Source organism: Furipterus horrens, unplaced genomic scaffold (genome assembly GCF_987537825.1).
Source record: "Furipterus horrens unplaced genomic scaffold, mFurHor1.1.pri manual_scaffold_4, whole genome shotgun sequence".
Lineage (NCBI taxonomy): Eukaryota > Metazoa > Chordata > Mammalia > Chiroptera > Furipteridae > Furipterus > Furipterus horrens.
Window position 1 is genome coordinate 19,533,655 of NW_028327174.1, and position 26,871 is coordinate 19,560,525.

Consider the following 26,871-nt stretch of genomic DNA (forward strand, 5'->3'; position numbering starts at 1 on the left):
AACCCTGATTTAGATGAGTAAGTCGGCCTCTGATCCTTTCAGTCTCTAGACTCTTAAACCTTCCATTGTCTAGCCTGTCAACGGCTCCTCCAATAATTGTTACGGCGCAACTCCTCCACAGCCCTGTTTATTCTGACTACCACTGAACTTTCCACCTTGTCTCCCTCTCTACCCTTTTTCCTCCTGTGGCTGGCTACCACCCTTTCCAACCTAACCTCCAAATCCATGAAAGAAAAAATGTCACCCATTCCCTGACAATGCTATATTCTTTGATGCCTCTTAAGTTTTTGTCTGTGCAATTTCCTCTTCCTGCTGGGTTTGGCATCCTCTGCTGTGCTTCGAGACCCATTCACACATCATCTCCTCTGACTTCTTCCAAGATTAGGTCCCATGCGAGGTACTCATTCCCTTCACTTCACACGATCTTTATTTTAGCAAGCATTATGCAATGTGGTATCTGTGGGCATAACTGTCCACGCTCTCCAAATAAGGAGTGTCTTTGGTGGCAAGGACAGTGCTTTATCTATCTCTTTAAGTACAATAAATGTGTTCTGACTGAAAGACATGTGAAATTTTGCACTATAATGCACCTTAAGAAAGCATGTTTGAGATGTTCTGATTAAGCCTTGCTCAATTTTAACTTTATATCCCCCTCATTCAGATCCCATGGCCTGATTTGAAATAGGTTAATAAAAATATTAAAGTGATAATAAAAATATTAAAGTTTTAAGTGAAAGGTGACATAAGAAAAGTCTAAAACAAAGTCCTTGATTTAGGTAAATCGGATAAGTTCTATAACAGGACTCAAGGTAAACACTAATTCTAGTTAGAAATTAAAATCCTAATTTAGTGAGCCAAATCATTAAGCTGCTAATAAGATTCCATTGATAAGAAAGTGACTACGGGTTTTTTAAGGGGCTTTCTAAGATAGAAAGGGGGATATATCACCAGAGAAAAAGTCTCCCTCAAAACTCAAGAAACTAGCTCTACCCAGTTGTGAAAGAGAAAGTGGCATCAATATGGACATGAATGTTGCCTATAACAGTAATGCTCTAGAACATTAAAGCATTACAGATGCAAAATCTAGACAACCATTCCCTAATCAGAGGTCAAGAAGAAATGGATTTTCTATGACATATTAGATCATGGAAAATAACTATATCCTCACGTGTTCTATACCCTCACTGCCTAGCCCAGTGCCTGGCAAATCAGAAGGGCTCACTAACATTGAAAGAAGAAATGAGCCTTTATCTATTATAGGAAAAGAATCAGCCACAGAACCTCAATGGGAAGTCACGTACACCAATTCACAAAGTAAGCAAGCTCTGAGTGTTTTCTCAGTGGAGATTTGTGCTGCATTGTGCCCCAAAACAAGACTACTGAAGTCCAAACTACTACTGTATTCTGAATGAAATTTCTCTGCCTATAGTGTCCATTAGAGAAACTGAGACCTGCCTCTTTTCAGAAATTACTCAGTGTTTGCAATGGTCCTCAACCTTTTTGGCACCAGAGACCAGTTTCGTGGAAGACAGATTTTCCCGCGGACTTGGGGGTGGCGCGGTGAGTTTCGCTTGCTCGCTCACTGTTTACCCCCTGTTGTGAAGCCTAGTTCCCAACAGGCCACGAACCAGTACCAGTCCGCAGCCTGGGGGTTGGGGATCCCTTCTTATGAGGGAAGACGGGTTGATGTTAAATACATTTGATGATGGCTTAACACCCACAGTGCAGCAAAGCACTCACAGGAAGATATAATGCAATCTTGAAGGACATGAAGACATACGGAAACGACTATCATCAGACCGCAACGATAAAAGTGCCATAGTTACTACTTGTCGGTAAATCTCCCTGACGTATAGTCTGAGTTCTTAAAACTATTACGTACATTTCCGAAGGAGATGAAAAGTAAATTAAGTGATATCCAAGAATCTTGGGGAAAAAAAAATGCTGGGAATAAATTATACAATTTATAACACCAATATAAGAGAAAACACAGGAAAAAATGTGTAGTTTGATAGAGAAAAATATATCTAAAGCTCCAAAAAATAGTTCTGATGTGACAAAACAGAACGTTCCAAAATGCTTAAAGTGGAAGACAGAGCAGTAGTAGTCCTAATAATATTATTGGCTAACAATATGGACTGCTTACTCTGTGCCAAACACTAAGCATTAAATATGCACCATTTCATTTAATCTTCCTAAGCACCCTCATTTGACAAATGAATAAACTGAAACTTGAGTAAAAACAACTTGATTTAGGTCATCCAGCTAGTCAGTGGCAGAACTCTAATCCAGGATCCTTGTACTCCTAAGCATGGTGCTGTGTTGTCTTCATCAGAAGGGCAACCCCATGAACTTTCCTGTGCAATACCCTTAAAACGTTTAGAAGAAATTTAAAAAGCTAAAATGTAAATATGCTTAAATCTTCTGTCAGTAGTTTGAAGCCTAGAGATCAAAGCATGATCTCATGGGAGGGGTCAGAATTATAAAAGGTTTGCTCTTTATGAGGAAGACTTCAGCATGGAGCAATTAAGAAGAGCTGAGATCTCTGAAAAAATTTAGTTCACGTACATTCTTCCCCCCAAATACAAACAGAATTAACTAAAATGCTATAAAACAGGAAAAACAATTATACTTAGTAATCCAATTACTACTATCATAGTTAACAGAGTATTTAGGGGACATGAAAATATATAAATTTACGAAATATTAAAGGCAAGCGTTATTAGAACTTTTAATGGCCTGAGCTTCTTAATTAGTTCTGGTTCCAAAATAGGCCCATAAAATTAGATTCTATGTCAATTATAAAAAATAATCTCTTAACCCATAATGTTCTTTTGCTTAAAGTCAAAGCCTTATTACTGGAATTTGGAATTGCTAAAATCATCTCAACTATCAATTTGTTTAGGTCCAACAAATAATACTAGGAGAAAACCAGATGCATCAGTTGAGGGTCTTTGCAACAAAGCAACAGGAAAACCAGGCTTGGACCACAGCAGGCCCAGTGGGGTAGGAAGGTCTACAGAACACAGCTATAATTGTCTGATCAGGACACAGGCATTCAAATAAATGGATGCCAGCTAGTTTTAATCCTTTTATCCCTCTGCTCAAGAGTCAGATTTCAAAAAGGAAGCAACAAATTATCCCTGCTTGTAGCTTTAGTCCTCATTAGGGCCAACAGAGAGGAAAGCCCCTGAAAAGTCCCACCTAATTACATCTAGCAGGGAAAAAAGAAATTCCTCAAAAAGTGATGTTTGGAAATGAGAAATGTATGCTGAACAGAAAACAACAGTATACAACCCTGCCCTGGTAACACTTAGCTCGCGGATGGAGGAGTACTACTACCTCTTCCCAATGAGAAATCCCATCTTCTCAGTTAGTGAACTCCAAGAGCAATATGACAAGCCATACAACAATTGATCTATTTGATCAGAAGTAGAAGATTAAGGACACCCCAAATGATTCTAGGTGCAATCCATTAAAATAAATCTGAGGTATAACATCTAGAACGCCAACATGGACTTCCAAAGTCAAATAATCAAGAGAGGAAAAATTAATTCCCCATTATCAAGAAAGAAGTCATCTCATTTGCGTGGTGTACTATCAGACGTTTGTCCCTCATTCATGGCAACAAGTTTGTCCACCCTTAATTGATTTGTAATAAAACAGACACCTGATGAGATTATCCAGCTCCACAAGGTCAGGAAACTTTTGAAAAACTCAAACAGGGTATGAATTATTTAAGAGTTCTGAAAAGACCCAGGCTTTCAAAACATTTTATGGTATCATATGACATATCAGTTACTGATTTGGGGATAATTTTATTACAAGCTCATGATAATGTAAAACATTCTGTAATATGCCCCAGTACAAAATGATTGCCAAGGGAAAGAAATTTATGTGTCTTCTTTAAGGAAAGAAAGTTTGGCAATTATTTGAGCCATAACATCGTTGTTTACGAGAGTACCCTGAGGGACTAATCATTAAGCCTCTACACTTGGAGAAAAAGAACTACCACTGAGGAGCAGAGGTGGCTATAGAAGATTTCAGGATGTCTAAATAAATATTCAACACTTGCTGGCTGGTGAAATCCTTAAGGAGGAGCCCTCATAAAAAGTAGGGTCTTGAAATGCATGTCATGAGTCTATCCTCAAAGGGCATTATAATTTACAGTTTTTCTTAAAATAGTTTCACTTAAGAAATAGAAGAAAAAGATGTACAAGGACAACGTGAAAACTTCGGACTTCCCACATCCAGTATGTTCCCCAGTCTCAGTGGTAGGCAGACGGAGACTTAACCAGAATGGGCATTTTACGGCAGTATAAAAACAAGATTGAGCCGTAATAAAACAAAAGGGAAAACCCCAGAAGTTTTACTCTCTTCGGGCTCTGAGAGGCCACAAGATTTGTCCTGACACAAACAGTTCTAAAAGAAGTATGAGCTTTATTTGCCAAACAAACCAGACTGAGTACCAATGTCCCCCAAGCATTACACAGTAGTGAGTGGCGACAGAAGCGCATGCTGAAAAAATGTCTTCCAACAAAGGTCAGACACCATTTTGGCCTTGTCAGCTGAAACTATCCAACAACACCATCAAACTCCTTCATTCAAATGATGAAAATTCAAATTTAATGAGGCTCTTCCCTAATACACCTAGGACATCCTTTCTACCTTGAACATCTGTCCATCCCAAATCCTTAGACTTCTTATCAACTAGACTGCCCTTTCTGTCTGGCCTACACCCCTTACAATCCTTTCCCAATATCCCCATCACCCCCTTGCCATTGCATCTAAGCTTCTGTCACACTGCCTGACCTGTTGAACTACAAGTACTCTACGGCCTATCTAGCTCAGGACCTTTGCACACATTGTTCTCGCTGCCTGGAATGTCCTTTCTACCTTTTGTCCTCCTTATCTTTCAGCATTCAATTTCACGTCACATTTTTAGATGTCTCCTTAAATATTCCCCACTATGAATCCCCCTGCTCTTCTTACAATTAAAACATCTATGACACTGACCCATGATTTACCTACTGACTTGTCTATGTTCCCACAGACTAGAGTTATCTTGCAGACAAGGACAACCAAGAGAAGGCAACCTATCAATATTTGTTGAATAAACAGAGGATTTTTGTTTGTTTGTTTGTTTGTTTGTTTGTTTTTGTCCCCTGTACTCAGCAAAATACCAGGCACATAGCTTTCAATAAATATTTGCTGAATGGATCATAAGCACTTAAAAATATTTGTTGGATAGATGCAGTAATGGGCAGATGGCCAGGCAGTGCTATGTGTCAGAAATCTTAATTTTCAATATTCTACTTTCTGACCTCAAAAACCTATCCTTCCAGCTCTGTCAGACTCTGCTTTTCTGATCACTGACCTCATAGAGATGCTTAGCCTCTTAACATCTCCATAGCCACCAAGTCTTGAAGCCCCTTAATGGTGCCATTTCCTTTTCTAGTCAATCTATACCCGTTTTTTATAACAGACTTTTAACCTGTGCTTTTATTTTAAAACAAACAACTCTATTCAAAACTCTGTTGGCTCAGATATTCAGTTGTCACAGCTACTAAAAACACCACACCAGGATAATGTCCTACCACCATGCAGAGAGGGTCCCCTAAAAATTCATAGTCTTCAATCTCAGCCAGAACTTCATCATGCTGGTCAGTCCTTTAACCTGGAGTCACCCCCTCCCCATCCATTCCTCACTACTCTCCAATCATCATCTCCCTCCTCAGTCCAACTATCCACCCTCACTCTCTACTCTTGGCAGATAGCTTTGCCTCCAACTTTATCAGATGATTGAGGTAAGAGGGTATCAGCTCAATTCTCCACCTTCACACCAAGAGACTTAATTAAATCTAAATCTGTTCTTTCCACCTTCCCTTCTCTATAAGAGGATGAGGTATCTGCCCTACAGCCCACCCTCTGTTGAAGATGAATCCCTTTATCTGTGCTTTCAATCTCATCCTCTTCCCTCTTCTATTAGACTCCACTTTATGTATTAAATACTCTGTCATATCTTCCATTTCTCTTTTTTTTTTATGGTTTTTTGTTCTCAGCATATAAATATGCTGAAGTGTCTCCCTCAAATGCTTCTTAACTCTGTATCCTCCCCCTAGCATTGGCTTACTTTTTTCTTTCCCTTATCAGCCCATCTATTTGTAGCATCATTTTCTGCCTCATCATGTGCCATTCACTCAGACAATAACAGCCAATTTTTTGTGGGTGATACATAGGGGGAAATTTTTAAAGATTCCGTAATTTGAAATGTTATTGCCCTCAGGCACTTAAACTCTAAAATCAACATGCAATGAATCAGGCAGAAGACAGAACAAATAGGCCAGAGTGAAACAACATGAACAAGGCAATTTGGTGCGTAAATTAACAATATCCATCTGAGAGAGGGTTCCTTAACCAATAGACTTTAAGTATTTTAATTCCATAGAAAATAATGCATTATGCTGGTAGAGTGTCACTGAAATTCTATAATTTCCCTTATTTTGAATCCTTCAGATTTCATTTGACTTCCCATGTGAGGTGGCCCTATAGAGAATGAATTTCTCATTGCAGTAGAGTTCAGGACTGGAAGTATATAGGGTAGGGCAAAAGGAGGTTTATAGTTGTTTATATGAAAAATAATACAATAATTAATAAGTAATAATACAAAAATAAACTTTCACATACTCACAATTGTAAACCTACTTTTGCCCACTCTGTAGATTGGTTCCCCTGCTCGGGACTGTTCTACTTATCAGACGACTAGATATGAGAAACCTGAAGGTTCATAATCTAATGTTAAGGACAGCACATTACTTTTAGAAAAGGGAAATAAATCATTCATTTAACAGAGGTTATATGTCAAAACTAAAAAAAGGAATGATATATTCTTACCATCAAGAAGTTATGTGAAGAGGTAGAGGCTGTATCTTTCTCAAATATTAGTAGAGCTTTCTGCATCAAGTAAATCGCTTTGGATAGCTTATTCTTCCTTATCTTATTCATTACACTTACTTCTGAAGAAGGAAACAAACATTTCACCAACAGGGTAACATAATAACTATCTTTACAAATTTTTGGAAAAATGGGTTATCCCAGTTTTAATTACCTGTAAAACAATCAGTGCTTCCTGATTGTTTTAGCTTTTCTGGATTTTTGGTAGTTACATTTTTGCTAACGACTGGAGTCTGCAAAACTGAAGAGGAAGAAAAAGATTGCCATTGCAGTCAGGTTTGGGTCCAAAGAGGAAATATCTTCTAAACATTAAAGAATAGCTATTTGTGAAATTATCACTTTCTCTCTCACATTATCTTTTTTCATTGATAAAAATTCAAACAAATCTACTATGATGCAGTTTTATGGTCAGATCTTATATTTGCCACAATATACCTAAGGACATACGAATTTTCAAATTAGTTCTCATTCAAATATATATATACATACGCATTTTCTACTTCACCTTAAATAAGATCATCTTGAAGATTGATGAATAGGAGCCAATCTACTTTTGTTCACTTTCCCTTTTCACAAACTTTTCAAAATTGCTTCATTCATGGTCCCTTCTAGAGCACCATGTGAAGACTTCCACGCTCCTCTAGCTGCGGCTGATGAAATGAGAGCCTCTCTCAAGATTTTCAACTAACACAAATTACTGCCAGTTGATTGTGGTCAGTGTGAGACATCCTGGTGTACAATTGGGCCTGGCCATCAAGGTGGCGCAGAAAAGGGAGGATGCTGGATGAAGGAAAAGGGAATAAAGGTAGGCAGCTGGCCCAGGGAGACGGAGGCTGTTGCACTGATTTTCGATTTTCCAGATCTGATCCTCAAGAGACCTGGCAATATTTTGTTTCTGCCCTTGGAGGTGTGTGATGGTTGGTGTAGTAACTTTACAATAAACCCCTCAAATTGAGGTTTAATTATTTGTGCTAATGCATGTCAGTCCCCATGGGATAGTGATTGATGAAAAGATGCCAACAGACCCCATTAAAGAATAGAAGGTTTATTTAATGGTGAAGGATAAGGAAATTTATTTACATGGAGACAGCAACATAAAGCAGAAAATAATGGATCATTCATTCTCTCAGTACCTAGGGTATTGTAAATGCTAATTAAGGGATAGTGTTCATGATTATAATTATTGGAGATAAAAAGGATGAGACTGCAGGAAAACTCTGACTGCCCATTAACGATGCGTCATATTTAATGCCACTGTCATCAGTGGGCAACCATTGTAAAGTTCCTGAATAAGAATGACAAAAGCAGTGTTTAGGCAATATTAGTTTGGCAGCAGCAAACAGGAAGGAGGAAAGACAGGAGGAGCAAGCTGATAATCTGTGGCAGAGCGGCAGTTCAATAAAGCAGAGGAAAAACCCAAGGAGACCCACAGATACTGCAAAGGAATAATAACTGAATATTCCTCTTAAATTTAAGTTCAAGGCTACCCTCAATATTTTCAAGTGGTCTCTGATAAAAACTCGAAGAATCATCTGGCTTTCAGAGATTTGCAGATGACAATTAGATAATGAACAGTTTGGTAACTCTGTGAGTAAATAAACACGATTTCTCCACTAAAGAAGTTAACACAGCTACTAAATGAGAATCATGAGCTAGCTGTCTCAAAGAAAACCTGATCCATAAATGTCATTCACATTTTGAAATACATTTCAGACCCAAATCTTTTTAAACTAAAGAGTATTCAAAGTTATTATTCTAAGTGACTTCATTTATGTATTAGAAAAACCTTATCAAGTTTTTCAATTTATATGACATAGATATTTTAATTATTATTGCTTTCCTCCACACCAAGTAGGATTTTGAAGAAACAGTTTTTGAAACAATGTAAATGTTTATAATAAAATGTAAAAGGATAAAAGAGTCTTTAAAAAGAACATTTTATATGAACAAGCAGTCGCAAGTGCATATCAAATTGATAACATAACTATACAAAAACTAGATTTAACTCAAGCAAATTTGAAGTCTCTGATATATCAAGTATTCTAAAGACAAAATGAACCACAAAAAATCCTCTATTCACTTACTAAGTTTGTTGTTAATGGTGGTACTAATTTCATAATTTTAAAAGTACTTTGTTAATGCAAAGGATAAAGAAAATGACTTATTACATTGATATTGCTAGAAACCAGAGTTTTCAACATGGGAGAAAAAAATACAAAAGGGAAATGCAAGACTTTAGACTTGCACAGTGTGGGACTTTGAATTTGCAATTTCAGAAAGAACTTGTGATATAAATAAATGTGTATTCTTGTCTCTATCAACAACAACAAAAAAGAAACCAGCTGACATCCCAATAATAATGAGCACTCCTAACTCACAGATCTTGGTTTTTAAATGCTATTTCTTACCAAAAGGAACAGGAATCCTTACAAAAATGACTTCATTCCAGGTCTGGGGAGGATAAAGCATAAGGTAGGTATAGAACATTTTGTTGTGCAGAACGCAAGAAATTGCTCAAAGAATAATGAGGACATAGCAGAAGAGCAGAGAATCCAATTTGAAGGTTCCCAATGGCAAAATGTGTGATTTCAAGCATCAGAAAGAATGATATAGTAACTGATCTTAAAATATTTAATTTAAAAAAAAGAAATCCAGTCCGTAGTGTAACTCAAAACATTGAAAGGGGAAAAATTAGGGATAGTTCCTCTTTACAAAAGAATGTCAGCAAATAAATGTAGCATAAATAATTCAATTAGAAAGTTACCATGCACAGCCATCATAATAATTCACTCCAGAAAAATCAGCAATAGATGCTAAAACTATTGGGTGAGAAAAATCTGTTGGGGAATAAGAAATTTGTTTCATCTCAAAGCCATCATCTAACAACGCCAATTATTTTTTCACTATAGAGAGGAAAAGGTACCATTAGGTAGACACTACCTTAACAGAATAATAATATTCTGCCTCACTAAAATTAGGACAAATAGACAATATGTACAGCCTAATGTGATACAACGAGATGAAGAAACTGCCAGGAGAACTTAGATCATAGGATGTCTTAGAAACATATCTTCAAAAATAAGTCATGAAAGAAAAAAGTTACAGGAATTACTCTAGATTAAATAACATGACAGAGGGGCAGCATGGCAGCATGTTTCCCATTTTTGTCCCCTTCCCCCCCTAAAACAACAGAATTCAGAATCCATTCATAAACAAGTGTCCGGAAAAGAAGAACAAAGCTGGAGGTGTCACACTTCCTGACTTCAAACTATACTATAAAGCTATAGCGTCAATACAGCATGATACTGGCATAAAAACAGACACAAAAACCAATGGAACAGAACTAAGAGCCCAGAAATAAAAGCATATATATATATATATATATATATATATATATATATATATATACACATTTAATTAATATTTGACAATAGAGCCAAGAATACTTGATGAGGAAAAAATAGTCTCTTCAAAAAATGGTGTTGGGAAAACTAAATATCCATATGCAGAAAAATGAAATTGGTCCCCATCTTATACCACTTATAAAGTTAACTCAAAATGGATTAGAAACAAACTTAAGAACTGAAACTCTAAAACTCTCAGAAGAAAACAGGAGAGAAAGCATCTTGACACTGGTTTTGGAAACAATTTTTTCATCTGACAGCAAAAGCACAAACAACAAAATAAAAATAAGACAGGCTACATTAACTATAAAGCTTCTGCATAGCAAAAGAAACAATCAATAAATTGAAAAGGCAACTACAGAATGGAAGAAAATGTTTGCAAATTATATATTGGATAAGCATTTAATATCCCAAATATATAAAGAACTCATACAACTCACTAGTGTGTGTGTGTGTGTGTGTGTGTGTGTGTATGTATATATATATATATGATTAAAAAATGGGTGGAGGAACTGAATAGACGTTTTTCCAAAGAAAACATACAGATGGCCAACATGAAAAGGTATTCAACATTGCTAGTCATTAGGGAAATGTACATCAAAACCACAATGATATAACACCTCACACATGTTAAATAGAATGTCTATTATCAAAAAGACAATAAATAGATAAGTTTTGGCGAAGATGTGGAGAAAAGAGAACCTTTGTGCACTGTTGGTGGGAATGTAAATTGGTTCTATGGAAAAGAGTATAGAAGTTCCTAAGAAATTAAAAATAGGATTACCATATGATCCAGCAATCCCACTTTGGGGTATATCACCAAAGGAAATGGAAACAAGATCTCAAAGGGATATCTGCACTCCTGTGTTCACTGCAACAGTTTTCATGATTGCCAGGATACAGAAACAACCTAAGTGTCCACCAAAGGAGAATGGATAATGAAGATGTAGTATATATACAATAGAATATTATTCAGCCGTGAAAAAGAAGGAAAGTTTGCCATTTGCAGTAACACGGATGGACCCTGAAGGCATTATGCTAAGCGAAATAAGTCAGAGAAAGACAAATATTCCACTTATATGGGGAATCTACAAAAGCTGAACACATAGAAATAGAGAGTATAATGGTGTTTTACCAGGAACTGGGAGGGTGGTGAAAATGGGGAGATATTGGTCAAAAGCTACGAACTCTCACTTGTAAGGTGAATGAGTTCTGGGGATCTAATGTACAGCATGGTGATTATAGAAATAATAATGTATTACATACTTGAAAGTTGCTAAGAGATACCTTAAATGTTTTTACCACAAAAAAAATAATGGTAATTATGCAACATGATGGAGGTTTTTGCTAACACTGTGGTGGTAATCATTTTGCAGTAAATAATGTGTATCAAATCAACACATTGTACACTTTAAACTTACAAATGTTATATGTCAATTATATCTTAATAAAGCTGGTAGGTAAAAGTTTACACTCAAAATCAATTAACTAATTAATTAATTAGCCCTGAATCTGATTAAATCTATTTAGCTGTAGAGATGATGTGCTTCTGAATGCTTCAAACAGAGATCAGAGGTCATATCAGGCCACTACACTTAGTTCTATTCTATGACAATTACTCAGTAATGAAAAAATGGAGAATTGCTATTTATATTAATAGTGGCTATATAATCACGTCAAAAGTAATTAGGTTTTATCAAAATTTAATCCTGAACAGAAGAGTTTTTAAACCTAATGATATTAAATCTTATTTTGAGACTCAAGTAAGCAGGTTATTTGTATTACCTAATAATAAACCAAGAACAACTTAGATTCAGCTTATCTGACCTCTGGCATCTGTCAGAGATGTCTTTCTCAGTTTTTTCATTAGCTTCCAGGATAAAATATAAACTTGTTAGCCCTTCAACATTTTTGTGTGATCTGCCGCCCCAGGCGTATCTGCTGTTCCCCCTCACCCCCGTGTGTTCTTTATCCAGCGGTGAGAATTCCAGTAGTTCCTAACACTGCACCATACGGTTGTCCTTCCACCCTGCTAAATATTACTTTCTCTGTCCAAAATGATAGCCTTATTTCAATCTTCTTCAAAAAGATAATATTTATTAGCTTTATGGTCAATGGTCACCTCTTCCAGGTGGTCACTCCTGACTTCCTTGTCGAATATAGACACTTCTCTTCCATGTGCCCATAACTAAAACCTTGAGACTATTTCTATTACATTTAGCAACCTCGATTGTTATAGTTGGCTTACTTTTCCATAAGCTCAAAGGTAGAGCCTGTATCTTATTTGTACCAAGCCTATCACTGTTCCTAGATCTTGGCAGGCACTTAATAAATGTCTGTTTCATTGAATTAACAAAATATCAATAATTAACTATAGCTCAAACAATTTTTTAGAAGTTTAATAACTTATTAGCTATGGAAGCTATAAAGAACAATGAAAGCTATTTTTAATATTAACCAGAGAAGGAAAAAAATAATAATAAAATGTATCTGGAAAACACTCAATTGACAAGAACATAATTTACAAATTAAATTGATTCTATCCTTAAATTTATCTTAAAATTGATTCAGAACAAATTATCTGCTTTGATGACTACTACCTTGCAACTGGTCAAGAAGCACAACTGCTATTCGGTGCTGAGCTTGAATGAGTTCAAGATGCAAATCCATTATGAAACTATTTGGTGTGACTGGTTTGGAAATGTCTCCATCTGTACTGTGGGTATACTTGGATAGAGTTGGTAAAAATTGAAAAGACATACAGTTACCAAGACATGCTAAAAATAGCTCTCCCCTATAAGCACCCAAGTTATCATTTTACTCCTAGCCATTAAAACCTGCGCATTTCTCAATCCTTTGCACTCTGGCTTACAAATTCATCTTCAATGACAAATTCAAAGACCCCTCACTCTTCTTGATTTCTTCTTGGAAGAGGGGATTGAATATATTTCTGGCTTATGAGAGAGAAGCCACCACAAATCATGCTTTATTAACCTACTTGCAAGGCCAGCCTTCATCCTAGTTAAGTAAAACTTTAATATAAGGGTTTCCCTGGGGAATGACTGTGGGAGTTGGGGTTGGGCTGGGTAGAGGAGGGATATGGGGGAAATACTGGGACAACTGTAATAGCATAAACAATAAAATATTTAAATTAAAAGTTTCCCATTCTTACCTTGGAATAGTAATGATCAAACACTGATGATCCATTTGGTAAAGTAGTTAACATGCAATTGAAATTTATTCCACCAATTGCTTTGTCAAGCAGTTCATAAGCCAAAAACAACTGTTCCAAAGGTTTTTTCTAAAGTGATTTTATAAACAAAAATAAAAATAATAGTTGAGGAAAAATCATATGCAACATTTCTAAATTTCTTTCAAAAATAATTCAAAAGTAAACAAATTTTGTATCTATCTAATGTCAACAATGTTATATTTCTTACTAAGTACGTTTGTCTTTAATTAAATAACTATTAATAAAGGTAAAGTAATTAATACATTTCACCATTTTTCCGAATATAAATTAGACTTTTCACAAATACATGTGCAACTTTCTTTTACAGTATAACATTCATTGAAGGTTTTCAGATGATACACTTCATGATATACAAAAGTTCTGTTCCTAACTTGTTAAGTTATCCTTTAAAAAGTCTGTTGTTGAATTTTCTCAATTTTTTTATTGAATCTCTTTATCTAGTGAGGTGATCATACATTTTTTTCATCTGCTAATGTCTTGTATTGCATTGTAAAGTTTCTAATGTTAAATCATCCTTGCATTCCTGGATTATACACAACTTGGTTACATATATCCATTTAAGATATATAAAATATTGTGTAGCTCCCTTTCCCTTCTTGAATGGAGATTTAAGGATCACAGGATCACAAGAAAAGTTAAATTTAAGAGGTGGAAATGCTCTCCATGATACCCTTTTTATAGAAATCTGACTCAAACAAGAATCAGAGTTCCAATTACTGTGATTATTATAGCTTGTGTGACAAAGTTGTGCCCAGAGATGGGATTGTCAGTCCAACACTTGACCTACATTTGTGTGTGGCCACTAAAAAAATCATAATTAAAAAAAAAAGAATCACAGGTTCAGGAAGGTTTTCAAGCAACTCAAGTAGTGTGAATTCAAATAATAGACCTACTTGAGGGCAAGCCCCAAATTATAAATCATTAGAGACTTTCTTTCATCCACTCCTCTTCTCGGCACCCATTGTGATACCTCCCTACACAGATAGCCGGATTGTTTTCCTACTCAACCTTTTCCTAGGATGTAGTCTGTTTTAGGTTCTAACTTTATGTGTGAGTCTCAGTTTTGAGCGTTCCTCCTTCATGTGCCCAAGCCTCATCTCTTGTCCCTGGTTGGCTGCTGTCTAAGAGTCTCTGTAACTGAGCCCATCAGCCTACTGTAGCATCTGCTCATACACTTACGTTTTGGTTTTCAGCTCCCCTTTCTATTTGGGCCCCTGGGATTCCTTTACCTTACTTTCTTGTGAACGCTTGCGATGTACATGAGAATATTTGTTTGATTCTGCCCAAAATTTCTAGGTGTTTTGTAGCAAGAGTCTTCAGATCATCTAGTTTGCTGCTTTTCCAGAAACTAACGTCTCTATAGATACCTTTTTAACATCAAAAAAATTTCAAAGACCCCACACACACCCACATTCTATCAACATCATCACTATCACCACCTTTATGGTCATCTTCTTCATCGTCATAGCTAAGATTTAATTAAAACATGTTCCAGGTACTAGGCTAAATGCTTTACACAGATTAATTTTTAAATTTCCGTAGTCCTATGAGGTAGATAGTCATTAGTTGTTATAATTTTATAATCTATTTGTTGAAAAATAGCTGTTACATATTCAGTATTAACACTCAAATAATATTTTATGTAATTATAACAGCACCTCATATTTTTTAAGTAGTTGTATGTGTATGTGGAATATGTATAATTTATCTCACTGATAGACTCTGCTAGGTGAGCATATGGATTTTGGACTGTCCTTACAATAAATTATGACTCCTTCTGCCCACTTCTCTCCCCTCCATGTAGGTCTGAGGTCCTAGGTTGAGATTCAGTGCTCTATATGAAACATAAGAGAAAAACTGAGTAGCTACCATAAACCAGGTGTTGTTTTCCACAATGTTACCAATATCTACTTTAAATTGTATAACTTAAATAGTACCAATGGAATAGGAATGTTGTTACAATTTTATAGATGAAGATGCCAACACTAAAACAGATGCAATTTTGTATTCATGATCACACAAGCAGGCGATATCAGAGTCAGGACTCAGTTCCAGGTCTCCCAACACTAACTGCTGTGCCCTTACACCACATCAGTGAACCACCTCAACTGCATCCGCCATGTGCCCCAGTATAGCAAGAAGGTTGTGTATGGCACAATTTTAAGGGACGCCATTGACACTGTTGTCATCACTCTTGTATACTTATTTTAATAATTTCCCATAAGATGACAGTTAATCATCTCAAGGGAAGTGTACATTTTCTAATTTAAATAACGGCAATAGTTCATAAGCGATGTTCCGTTTTTGTTGTTATGATAGAAAAATTGCCACCTTCTATGAAATCCATTTTATTTAGTGGTGTTAGTTGCCAGAAATTTTCCGTCACAAGCCAAAACCTAGCACTTTGAAACTCCCACTAATATTCCCATCCCTGCCCCATGAAGCCTTAGAGAGTAAGTGCCAGCCCACTAAGCCTGTGATTCTCAAATTCTTGTGTCCTAAGTGACTACCTGGGGAACTTTTAAGAGGCACATACCTGAATTAAGAACTTTAAGAACCTCACACCTGAAATAATGATTCCATATGTCTAGAGTGGAAAGCAGGAAGCTGTATATTTGACAAGCACTCAAAGTCATCCCTGAAAACACCTCTGGCAGACAGTTATGCCTCCTCAACTTCTTCTGCAGTTCAAACATTCTGTTTTTAATTTAAGATTTCTTAACTCTAGCTCTCTTTAGAAGACATAGTGCAGTGTAAAGAACTCAAAAATTGCCTTCCCTGAAACCTATCATTAGAAGATGAACATTCATCTGAGAATGTAATTTCAGAATGAATCCCGGTCCTCCTCAGCACTTTCATGATACTTGATTTGTATCCAGTTTCTTAGGACTTGTATTTTTGTGTATTAGAAAAATATCTTTTCTACAAATATGCTAAAGATACCTTTTCATAATCAAGAGTCAACACAGCCAACACAGCATAGTGGCTAAGTGCCTGGACTTTGAGGGCAACACATCTAAGTTCAAAGCCACTTACTGAGTGACTTTGAGCAAGTCAGCTACAGTGGTGAAAATGAATACTATGACTACACAGATCAACCTGAGTGAACCTCACCAACAGAATACTGAGTGTTAAGAAGCAAACTGCAGAAGAACACCTGCAGCATGGCACTACTGGTATAAATCTAAAAACAATACTGTACTGCCCAAGAATACACAAGTATGCAATAAAAAGCACAACACTAAAATGCCTGGAATTTATAGTCACTGTATGTAGAACAGTAGTTACTCCTAGGGAGGGGGGGAGGGGGAGGTGATATGATCAGAAGGGGCCAGTGAAGGATTTGAGTTTCAATTGTACTAGTACAAGTAATGTTTTGTTTCCTTAAGCTAGTCGTTGGGGAAATGGGTCTTATTTATAACAGCATTTATATTAATAATTTTATGTCATATCATTCAGATCAATTTGACAGAGAAAATATAGTAATCGTGAGGATTAACATTTAGCAACAGGAAAAGTGTTGATAAAATAATGTTAATAAAAACATCAGAAGACTATTATATTTTTAAGAAGAGTAAGAAAAAGACTAGGGAAGAATTTTTAAATGATAATATTTAGGTTTATAGTGAAATTATACTTCTCTTTATTTTTTTAATTTATTTATTTTTTAACAAGGTTACTTTATTTTATTTTATTGTTATTTTATTTCATTTATCTGTTTTTAGAGAGAGGGAAAAGGAGAAAGAGAGGGAGAGAAACATCACTGTGTGGTTGCCTCTCACTGGCGCTCCCAGCTGGGGATCTGGCATGCAACCTAGTCATGTGTTTGTTCTGACTGGGAATCAAACCAGCAACATTTGGTTTGCAGGCCCACGCTCAATCCACTGAGCAACAGCAGCCAGGGCTCATATTTCTGTTTATTTTTTATGCCTCAAAATGCATATTTCTCTTTATTTTTTATGCCTCAAAATGTCCTCCAAGGTTAATACAACATTTGTAAGTTAAAAGTTATAGTTCTTTTTAAAAGGAATCAGGCAAATATAGATCACCGGCTTCCTAGCTAAAAAGAAGTATGTTCAACGGTAGTCCATGTCCTAAGTAGGTATTTTATAGGGTTTTATTCTCAGATAATGGAACATATGGAATTTTATATCTCCTTCTTGGAAAACCACAGTACTCATAAGCAAATTAATACCTCTGATAAGTCTTACAGTAAGAAACATATTGTGTTTAATCCAAAGTCACCCAAAGTTCTTGACCATGGCATCCTTTTCTAAAGCATAATTCTAGCATCACATAAGAGTTTGTAAAATGCTATTCTAATTCCTGCCTGTAAATAAATGAATGTTTATTATATATATGAAGTAGTTCCCTAGTCATATCTATAGTCCAACATAATCCATAATGTATATAAATAATTCAAATATTATAAGAAAAAAACATAATCAAGAAGAGCCAATCATCTCCCTAATCTCTTTTGTTCTCTTAACTGAACACTCACTGGGAACTTGCCATGTGTTCTAAGTGCATTTTAAACAGGTAACAACTCATTGTCAGAGCAGGATATCTCTGTTCTATAAATCTATGAATCACAACATATTCAAAACATCAATAATAATGTAACTATAAATCCCTTTAAGATAGTTCACCTAGCTAATTTTTTAAGATTTTATTTATTTTTAGAGAGAGGGGAAAGCAGGGGGGAAAGAGGGAAAGAAACATCTATGTGAGAGAGAAACATCATAGGTTGCCCTTCATAAGCACCCCAGCTGAGAACCGAACCTGCAACCCAGGCATGAGCCTTGACTGGGAATCCAAACGGTGATCTTTGGCTTTGTGGGACGGTGCCCAACGAGCTGAGCCACACCAGTCAGGGCTATCTAGCTTATTTTTAAAGCTGAGTGAATATTTTCCTACAGCAAAAGCAAAAGGTAGGAAAATGTTCTGGTATTTCTAAATGTATATAGAAACCATAAATTATCAAATTTTAAATATTTAAATTTATTTCTATAACCATAGATATTTACAAATTTAATATTATTTACAATTAAAATTCATGTTTTAACTATATTTTTACAAATATTTTGCAATACCTTTAATATTGGAAGGATTTCTGAATCCCCGCTCAGAGTTCCAAGGAATTCATCAGTCCCTTTACTTACACGTGCTTCTGAAAAGAGAGAAGAGAGAAGGCGAGGAGGCAAGGAGGGAGGGCAGTGAAGGAGGAGGAAGAAGAGCAAAAAGAGGAAAAGTAGAAAAAGTAGGAGGAGAGAGTAGGAGAGAAGAAACAAAGAAAAAGAAGGAAGGACCCCAAGAAAAGAAAAGGAGAAAAATGAAAAGTGAGTCATAATCATAAAAAATTATTTTATATTGGTGATCTATTTAACTACCCGTGATTTTAGAAATGATGCAACAATTTAGAATTTCACTGAATACCACATTGTTTCTTCCACATAACATTTTTTCATTTTTATAAGTTAATATAAAAGCATCTTGTAATACAGCAAAACAAATCAAGACTCTTGATTATCAACAAGATAAAATTATGGTAAAGAAATTGGTGTTACTTTCATAAAGCCCATTTAAAAGCATTCAGAAAATAACAGTGCAGAAGCCTTATGAATTTAGACAGATATCAGAGAAGGCTTGTTTGAATTAGAGAAATATAAATTATAAATGTTTATATGACAATGTTAATGTCCTGTTTTAAAATGTATTCAATAATTTAAACTAAATAATGTATTGCTTAATAAATTGCCTAATATGCATTTTGAAGCAGATTGCCATAATTCATATAAAAGAATGACCTGTACTTTAGGTTTTATATGCCAGTCAGGTGATGAGAAAAACAATTTTAGAAAAGTTGTATGTAGCTACATGGGAATAGCTCTTCATGACATAAATGTAGAAATTTCCAAATTCATAAACAGATTATACTCAAACATCTTAACAAAAGAGATCAACACAATAAATTGTATATAGGTCATTTATAATTAAACAGGGTATAAAACACAGCAAAATAATAGTCTCCCAAAAGTAACTAGTAAATAAAACATTAAAACTGAACAAGAAAGAAATTTTTCAAAAGTAATCATTGGGCCTTTTGCTTCCAGAAACAGGTAATCTAGAAAAATCCTCCTGACTAGAGACAACTAGAAGAACTGGAAAGTACAGTTTTGTTTCATTATAAGCCAAGAAGATAATAAAAAAGCACTCCAGGGCCAGGACTTTGAGAAGGGAACATCAACCTGCATCTGGGGAAGAGAGCCCAGAGAGTCCAGAGTGACATTAGAGATACTTTTCCCAGTGGGGACTTTCGCCAGTTCTGGAGAGAGAAGCTGAGAGGCTGACTGGTACTCCTGACAGCCTTGATGAGCTACAGCAACAAGGAATCCTATCCAGGACCCACCGAGGCTGAGAAGTTGGAAGGGGCTGCATCCTAGGAGTTAGGGTAAACTGGAAATAGGTCTTCAAAGAGACAGCATCTCGGCTTCAAATTATCTTAATCTCTCTAATTGGAATAATGGGATCCTGGAGTAGTAGTGTCTTTGTGCATCAGTAAGAGCAAGTATAAATCTTAGTTGCAAGAAGATAACATCACCTAAAGTCTCAAATTATTTCTATAAAATATTTAGCAAATATAATGCCTGCCAAACAATTCATAGTAACCAAAGTAACCAAGTAGCTACTGAAGTTCTTCACTGAAGAATTTAGTATAATAAATGCAGAGGAATGAGAGAAGTATGAAGCCCCTTCTGGCTTCTCATCCCCACTCCCTCCAATATGCTTCAAACAATGACGTATAAAAGTTGTGTAAATACTCCAACCTCCCAGCTCTCTGAGGAATGTTCTCTACAGTCTCCTAACAGTCCCTCATGGGAACAAGTCCTGGACCCACCCAGCCTTCTCATTAATTTACTGACTTTTGGTTTCCTTCCCTCTGTCTTACTTGACCCCACCATCGTGCTTCCCTGGATAACATCCCAAGGGAATTACTTCCCTCAACTCCTCATCTCAGAATCTACTTCTAAGGAAACCAACCTAGGAACAAGGTCAGGCTGACCACACCTGAACTCACTGATAAATCTTTACGTCACAAAAAGGGGGACAACCAGATACAATATGCTTCCCAATTCAATGCAAGAGAGAGAAATAGCATCACCTGTGAAGTAGCTTGCAAAAAAAAATAACATATTGACAAGAATTCTTTTTGACAAGATATCACTTGAACCTAAGCAAGCCTCTAGACCTAACTACCAGGTAGAGAAACAAGTTAACTGATACCACGAGGATGCAAACAGCCAAATCCAAAATGTGAGAAATCCAACAGAGTAATGCAATGACTCAATTTCTTCAAAAATTAGCTTGAACTGGGGGTGAGGAAAAGAGGAACTGTAATAGATTAGAAAGAGCAATAGAACAGACAAATAAGAAAATAAATTGTGCAAGCTTGTTTGGATTTTGATTGGAACAAACCAACTTAAGATACTTATACTACAATCAGGAACATAGGAATTGATACATACATGATGATTTATTTTATCTCTCTACTCTATAATTGAAATTGAAATTCTGCATAATAAAAGTTCTTAAATAGGAAAAAACACTCAAAGACAGAACATTTCAAAATATGACATCAGGACATTGATTGTGTAAATAGCCAGAGACTTCTAAGCAGAGGTTCTCAAATTTGAATGCGTATTGAATCACAAATTACCTGGTGAGATAATAAAGATGAGAAAGGTCCGGGGTAGGTGAAATGAAACAGGGCCTGGGCCTTATAGTTTTGACAAGTTTCCAGGTAATACTGACACTGATCAAAGTTTGAGAACCATGGCTCTAAAACTCTATGTGCAAAGCCATGCTCAGTAACAGACTGTAGGCAGAGCTGGGAACTTCTGGTGGGTGCCAGGAATATAATGGTGACTAAAACATGCTCTCTTCCTTCAAGAAACATACACTCTATCAGGAAATGGAAGAGAAGGGTGTACAAAAGGGAATACAAGGGAAATAGAATGGGGAAAAAGGGAGAATGCGGAAGGCATGAGTAGATGGTGATGGGAATGGATAAGGGAAATACAGGAATTCAGAGTTTTGTCTGTCATTGAATCATATGGCCTATAACCTTTTTTTAATATCCACTTGGTTAACCCATATTATTACTATATCTGATTATAAGTCAACAATAAAACAGAATATTGAAGTGCCTAGTTTCCATTAACAGAAGTTATCCTGTATTCCAATTTATAGTTATATATTTATATGTGTGTATAAATGCATATATATATAATCTCATCCCTTTTCTTTTGCTATTTTACCTAGAGATTTTTTAAATTTTCTTCTTGAATTTCCTAAAGACTCCAATATCTCACTTAATCGTAGTGTGACCTCTGCCACCACCACAATGTCAATGTCTTCTATTTTACAGCAGTGAATTACTTCATTTATTTGCCACAGGAGATAAACCCACTAAAAAGAAAAAACAAGAAACAAAAAGAGAAGATATATAGCAAAATCAAATTAAAGCATATTACATTGTAGAAAGAGACACATTGTTCACAACTTAGTACTTCCTTGAAATCACCATCTGATAATCATATGAAAATGTTATACAAGTACCCCTCCTTATTAGTGCATATTAATTAAAAATAATATAAATATCAATGATCCTAATAAGATTATATTTAATAATAAATATGTTTATGTAAGTTCATAAAAAAGATTCACTTATGCTTATGGTCTCCATATCTATAGCCATAATGGAAAACTTATCACGTTATTTTTACGTATAAGTGAAGATTCTATATATCAGTGAAGAGTATCCTCAAAATTCTCATTCTTCTACCTAAAAGGAGCTGTTATGATCACTATTAAAGTCCTCCAAAATAGTGAAGGGGAAGCAAGTATTTTAGGTTCTGTGCCAGGTGCTTTGAACACTGTCTTTCATGCCTATGTCCCCAAAGCGTAGCACAAAACTAGGCACCATACAGTACTTTGAAAGCTAAGATGAGCAAACAGTATTTATGCACACCATCATTACTTCATCACAGAACGTGATACAATCCTGCCCATGCATTCTAATGCAGCTAATCTTAGGAGGCCTCAGAATCACTGGAGACTGTGTTGTGAAAATATTTCCTCCTGAGTTTCTGGGTTATAATATTCACCTGCTCAACTTTTTGTCTTCCTATGAATAGCTCTTTAAAATAGTCTAAATATATTACAGCAGGAAAAGAACCTGAAACTCCTTACTTATTTGTATTTTCTAATATTAACCTTCTTAAATTCATCCAAGCTCAAGTGACCTCAGATACACTATGATTTTTCCTTCCTTAAAAACCTGAAACACCCCCTCCCCAAAAACTCAACTGGTAGAAGTACAGGAAATACACTTAAAAGAAAAGCTCACTCAGCAATACATTTTTTAAAATGGTAGTTATACAGGTGGATCATTAGGGACAATTTAAATATCACAATTTAATTATCAATAACAAAAAAAAGGAATACTTTATTAGTACTGATCTTCTGGGTGAAGTTTGCATAGTCATTTCTGGACATATTGATCCGCTGAATTCCTAATTTACATTTCTGCCATAAGAACATGATCATGTCCACCACAATTTCTTTATCGGGCTGAACATTCTGAAAATAAACGTGGTAAAATAAGTTGTTAAGAATATTATGACAAAGAATTTGTCATGTGACCAATGTTGGTCACTTATGTATGCCTCACTTACTTTGTTGTACATCTTACTTTAAATAAATCAGATAACATAAAACATAGCAATAAAATATAAAAATAATTGGGATTTAATGTGTGCCAGGTAACATTCTAAGAATATATCGTCGTCGTCGTCAGCAGCCATCCGTCTCGAGAGACGATGGTGTAGCTTCTTAAGAGTCTATCTGCACCGCTGAGAATGGTTGTGCAGTCCGACTCGGGAGTGACACGGTATCTGTCTTCTCCCGTGTTGAATCGACATCTTGCGATGACACTGGAGTGTCCTCTCCAGTGAAGCTGAAGCTACAGAGCCTGGGCAGGGTGATATGGAGGGTCTGCTGTTGCCCATGCAGCAGACCCCCCCTCTCTTTGCAGCTGAAGGGTCCAAGGGAAAGACGGAGTCAATACAGCTTGGCTTCAGGTGCGCCGCAGGAGTTGCCGGTGTTGACTACAACGTCAAACCGCCTTAGGGACTCCGGCTCCGGATTTTCTGTCGGGGTTTACTCCCTTAGCCTTTCCCCTGAAGAGGTATGCCGCAAGGCAGCGGAGGTTTTTTGGAGTCAGAGTTTTCCTTCTCTGATGTGCCCTGACTGGAAGATCGAACCAGCGACACTTAGCTCGCAGGCCGACGCTCAATCCACTGAGCCAAACCAGCCAGGGCTAAGAATATATATATAAATAAATATATATATCAATGGACTGCTGCTTGTTTGTGCCTTCAAATTCTATGTTGAAATCCTAACTCCCAAAGTGATCATGTTGGGAGGTAGGTTATTTCGGAAGTGATGTGGCATGAGCATGAAGCCCTCATGAATGGGAGTAGTGCGCTTATGAAAGGGACTCTCCGTCTGTTTTCACCAACACAAGACACAACAAGATGACTGCCATCTATTTAAATGAGGAGGTGAGTCCTCACCAGACACCAGATCTGCAGGTGACTTAATCTTGAATTTCTCAGCCTCTATAAGTGTAAAAAAATAAATTGTTTAAGTCATGCAGTCTATGACAGTTCTGGTTATAGCAGTCTGAACAGACTAAGAAATATACCAAATCAGGCAGGTGAAAATTCCTTGCTCTTTTCAGCCTTGATTAAAAGTTTTTGGTTTAGCTGTCTCACTATGATCATTATATTTGCTACCAAATATCTTTTTTCAAAATTAATTTTCTGTTCCAGGCTATAACATAAGCTAATAAACCCAGAAGAAACAGAAAACACTTTAATAGTAGAACTTCTCAAGTCCCTCACTGTTTCACCTACATGAACAACAGTTAATACAATGCTCTATAATTGTGGTTTTCAAATATTTTTATAATAGTAAAATCAAATTTTCAAATAAAATTTCATCAGAATCTCAACTAATAAAAAATAATTAAAATAGCTCAGGGTGTTACTACCCAAATTTGGACCCCTGAGGAAATCTCAAAGAATGCTTAAGGACCCCTAGAATTTAGTTTTAAAACCAGTACTACATTAGTTTTACCTAAATTCATACCTACAAATTGGTAATTTCTAAATACTGGCCATCATATACAAAGTGATTCCAAATAATAAGCAGGCTTTATACTTATGGACTGAAAAGCAATATATCATTAAGAATATTAATTGTACATTAAAACTACTGCCTTGTCTCTTTCATTATTAGAAATGTAGGTAGCCTAAACATTTCGCAAAAAGAAACAGACTGACACTCAAAAGAAAGTTAAAATTACAAGTCAGGATATAACTTAATCTCTTATTATAAAGATTAAAAAATATAGAATTTTGTGAAGGTCCAATTCTTGTAGTATTTTAAATCTGACTTAAATTAGGTAGACTAGCCACTTTTAATACAATTAAAAGTTGTCCAAATAGCTATTTCACCTGGGGAGAGGTGCAGACACAGGAATGCAGTGTTGTTGCTAAATGGAAAATATCTTCTGAATATCCATAAGTCTTCGTAAAAGTATCTCAATTCATAAAGTAAAAAAAATAAATAAAACAAAAAGTCAGCTACAAAATTTCAAATGGGAAAAGTGCAGAAACTTAGAATTTCTACAAAAATGACACAAATGACACCTGAGCAAATATTATGTCAGTTAAGACACTTTGGATGCTTCTATATGAAAACTGATCAAAGTAGGATCCAATTGAAATGGACTATTATCATGTTATTATTATTATTAGCATGAGTCTATTGTACAATTTGTGTGCCAACTATGTCCAAAAGGGAAGTGAAGAGGCTTGTAATATTAAAACAAAAAAAAATATGGCAGTTGAAATAAAAACAACAAAATATATATATTCAGAAACCACTAGAAAAAAAATGTAGCATTACTTGATAAAAATTATTTACTACAACTGAGCAGCCATACCATGCCTTAAGAACACGATAAACCATTTTTTTTAATGGGATTAAATTATTCTCATTGGTCTAAAAAATAGAGACTGTACTTTTTCGATTAAATAAACAATAACTTTTAAGACTTAAAAAAGTACTAAAAGAGAAGACTCTGCATGCTGCAAAGAGAGCGGAGACCACAAAACCTCCCCTTACCAAAGTAAACTAATGGCTGTTGATTTACTGCGCTGCAGGTTGCTCACCTACCAACAAGGCAACAGCTAAGTAAAGCCTCCTTCTGCTACTCAGAACCACTGCTCAGAACAAAAGCCATCATCCTTACGAGGCTCAGGATCCTGCAAGATCTGGCACCCAGCTATTTCTCTGATCTCATCTCCTCCACACTCTCAGCTTCCATAACCACCACCAGTGCACTCCAGCCATACCTGCCTCCTTAATGTTCCTTCAACAACCAAGCACATGCTCACCTCAGGACCTTTGTACTTCCTACCCTCACCGCCTTGAGCATCCTCTTACCTCACCTATAAAGAGCATATTTCATCAGATAAAATTATCTTCATTTTTCAAAAATGCAAATAAATACTCACCATGGAAAGCAATTTTCTTAATGTATAAAGCTGACTGTCCTTCTTTGTAGTTTTCCAAAGGAAAGATCAAGCCTTTGCTCCTCTTAACATTGATTAGAGGTTCTATTGCGATGAGAAGAGTTAAATCCTTCTCTGCCTTCTTTGACTCTGGGTCATCCTGTCTCTAAGAGAAATATATCTCTCTTGTTAGTCAGCAATTCAAAGTCATCTTAACAATATAAGGACAAATTAATGATTTTGCACATATTACCTGGAGAAAATCAATAAGCTGCCCAGCTGCAGATTCAAATAAACTCCATTCTTCATAGGTAAAAGCTAATTTTAAAAATTTCACAGCAGCATCCAAAGAAATAACATTTGTTCTTTTTATAGTAAGTTCCAGAAGAGATGTGTTTGGAAAACTAAGCATTCCCTCTACGCCAGTATTTGACACTAGGAAAGGAAAGAGAGAGGTTTGAATGTCATTCATGCAAAGAAATATTTACTTCATATTAACTATCAGACACTGCCAGGCAGTAGCGGAACAATGGAAAAGAAACACAGTCCGGGCCTTCAGAGAGCTTACACTCTACTGAGGGGAACAAGAGATCTTAGTGGGCAAATTCAGGGTGCT

The 26,871-nt window shown here is 35.9% G+C and overlaps 1 protein-coding gene across 3 annotated transcripts in view; it reads right to left on the reverse strand.

The window, feature by feature from the left end:
- CFAP54 (cilia and flagella associated protein 54) overlaps positions 1 to 26,871 on the reverse strand; it is a 244,906-nt gene that overhangs the window by 183,534 nt on the left and 34,501 nt on the right. For all 3 annotated transcript variants that reach the window (XM_090275372.1, XM_090275371.1, XM_090275370.1), the window contains exons 10-19: positions 26,509 to 26,690; positions 26,259 to 26,421; positions 25,194 to 25,279; positions 23,119 to 23,253; positions 21,930 to 22,080; positions 18,705 to 18,781; positions 13,531 to 13,659; positions 12,959 to 13,085; positions 7,109 to 7,195; positions 6,895 to 7,016 (exon numbers count right to left, since the gene is read on the reverse strand). In XM_090275372.1, the coding sequence (XP_090131498.1) occupies positions 6,895 to 7,016; positions 7,109 to 7,195; positions 12,959 to 13,085; positions 13,531 to 13,659; positions 18,705 to 18,781; positions 21,930 to 22,080; positions 23,119 to 23,253; positions 25,194 to 25,279; positions 26,259 to 26,421; positions 26,509 to 26,690 (1,259 nt within the window). The remainder of the gene's footprint in view (positions 1 to 6,894; positions 7,017 to 7,108; positions 7,196 to 12,958; positions 13,086 to 13,530; positions 13,660 to 18,704; positions 18,782 to 21,929; positions 22,081 to 23,118; positions 23,254 to 25,193; positions 25,280 to 26,258; positions 26,422 to 26,508; positions 26,691 to 26,871) is intronic.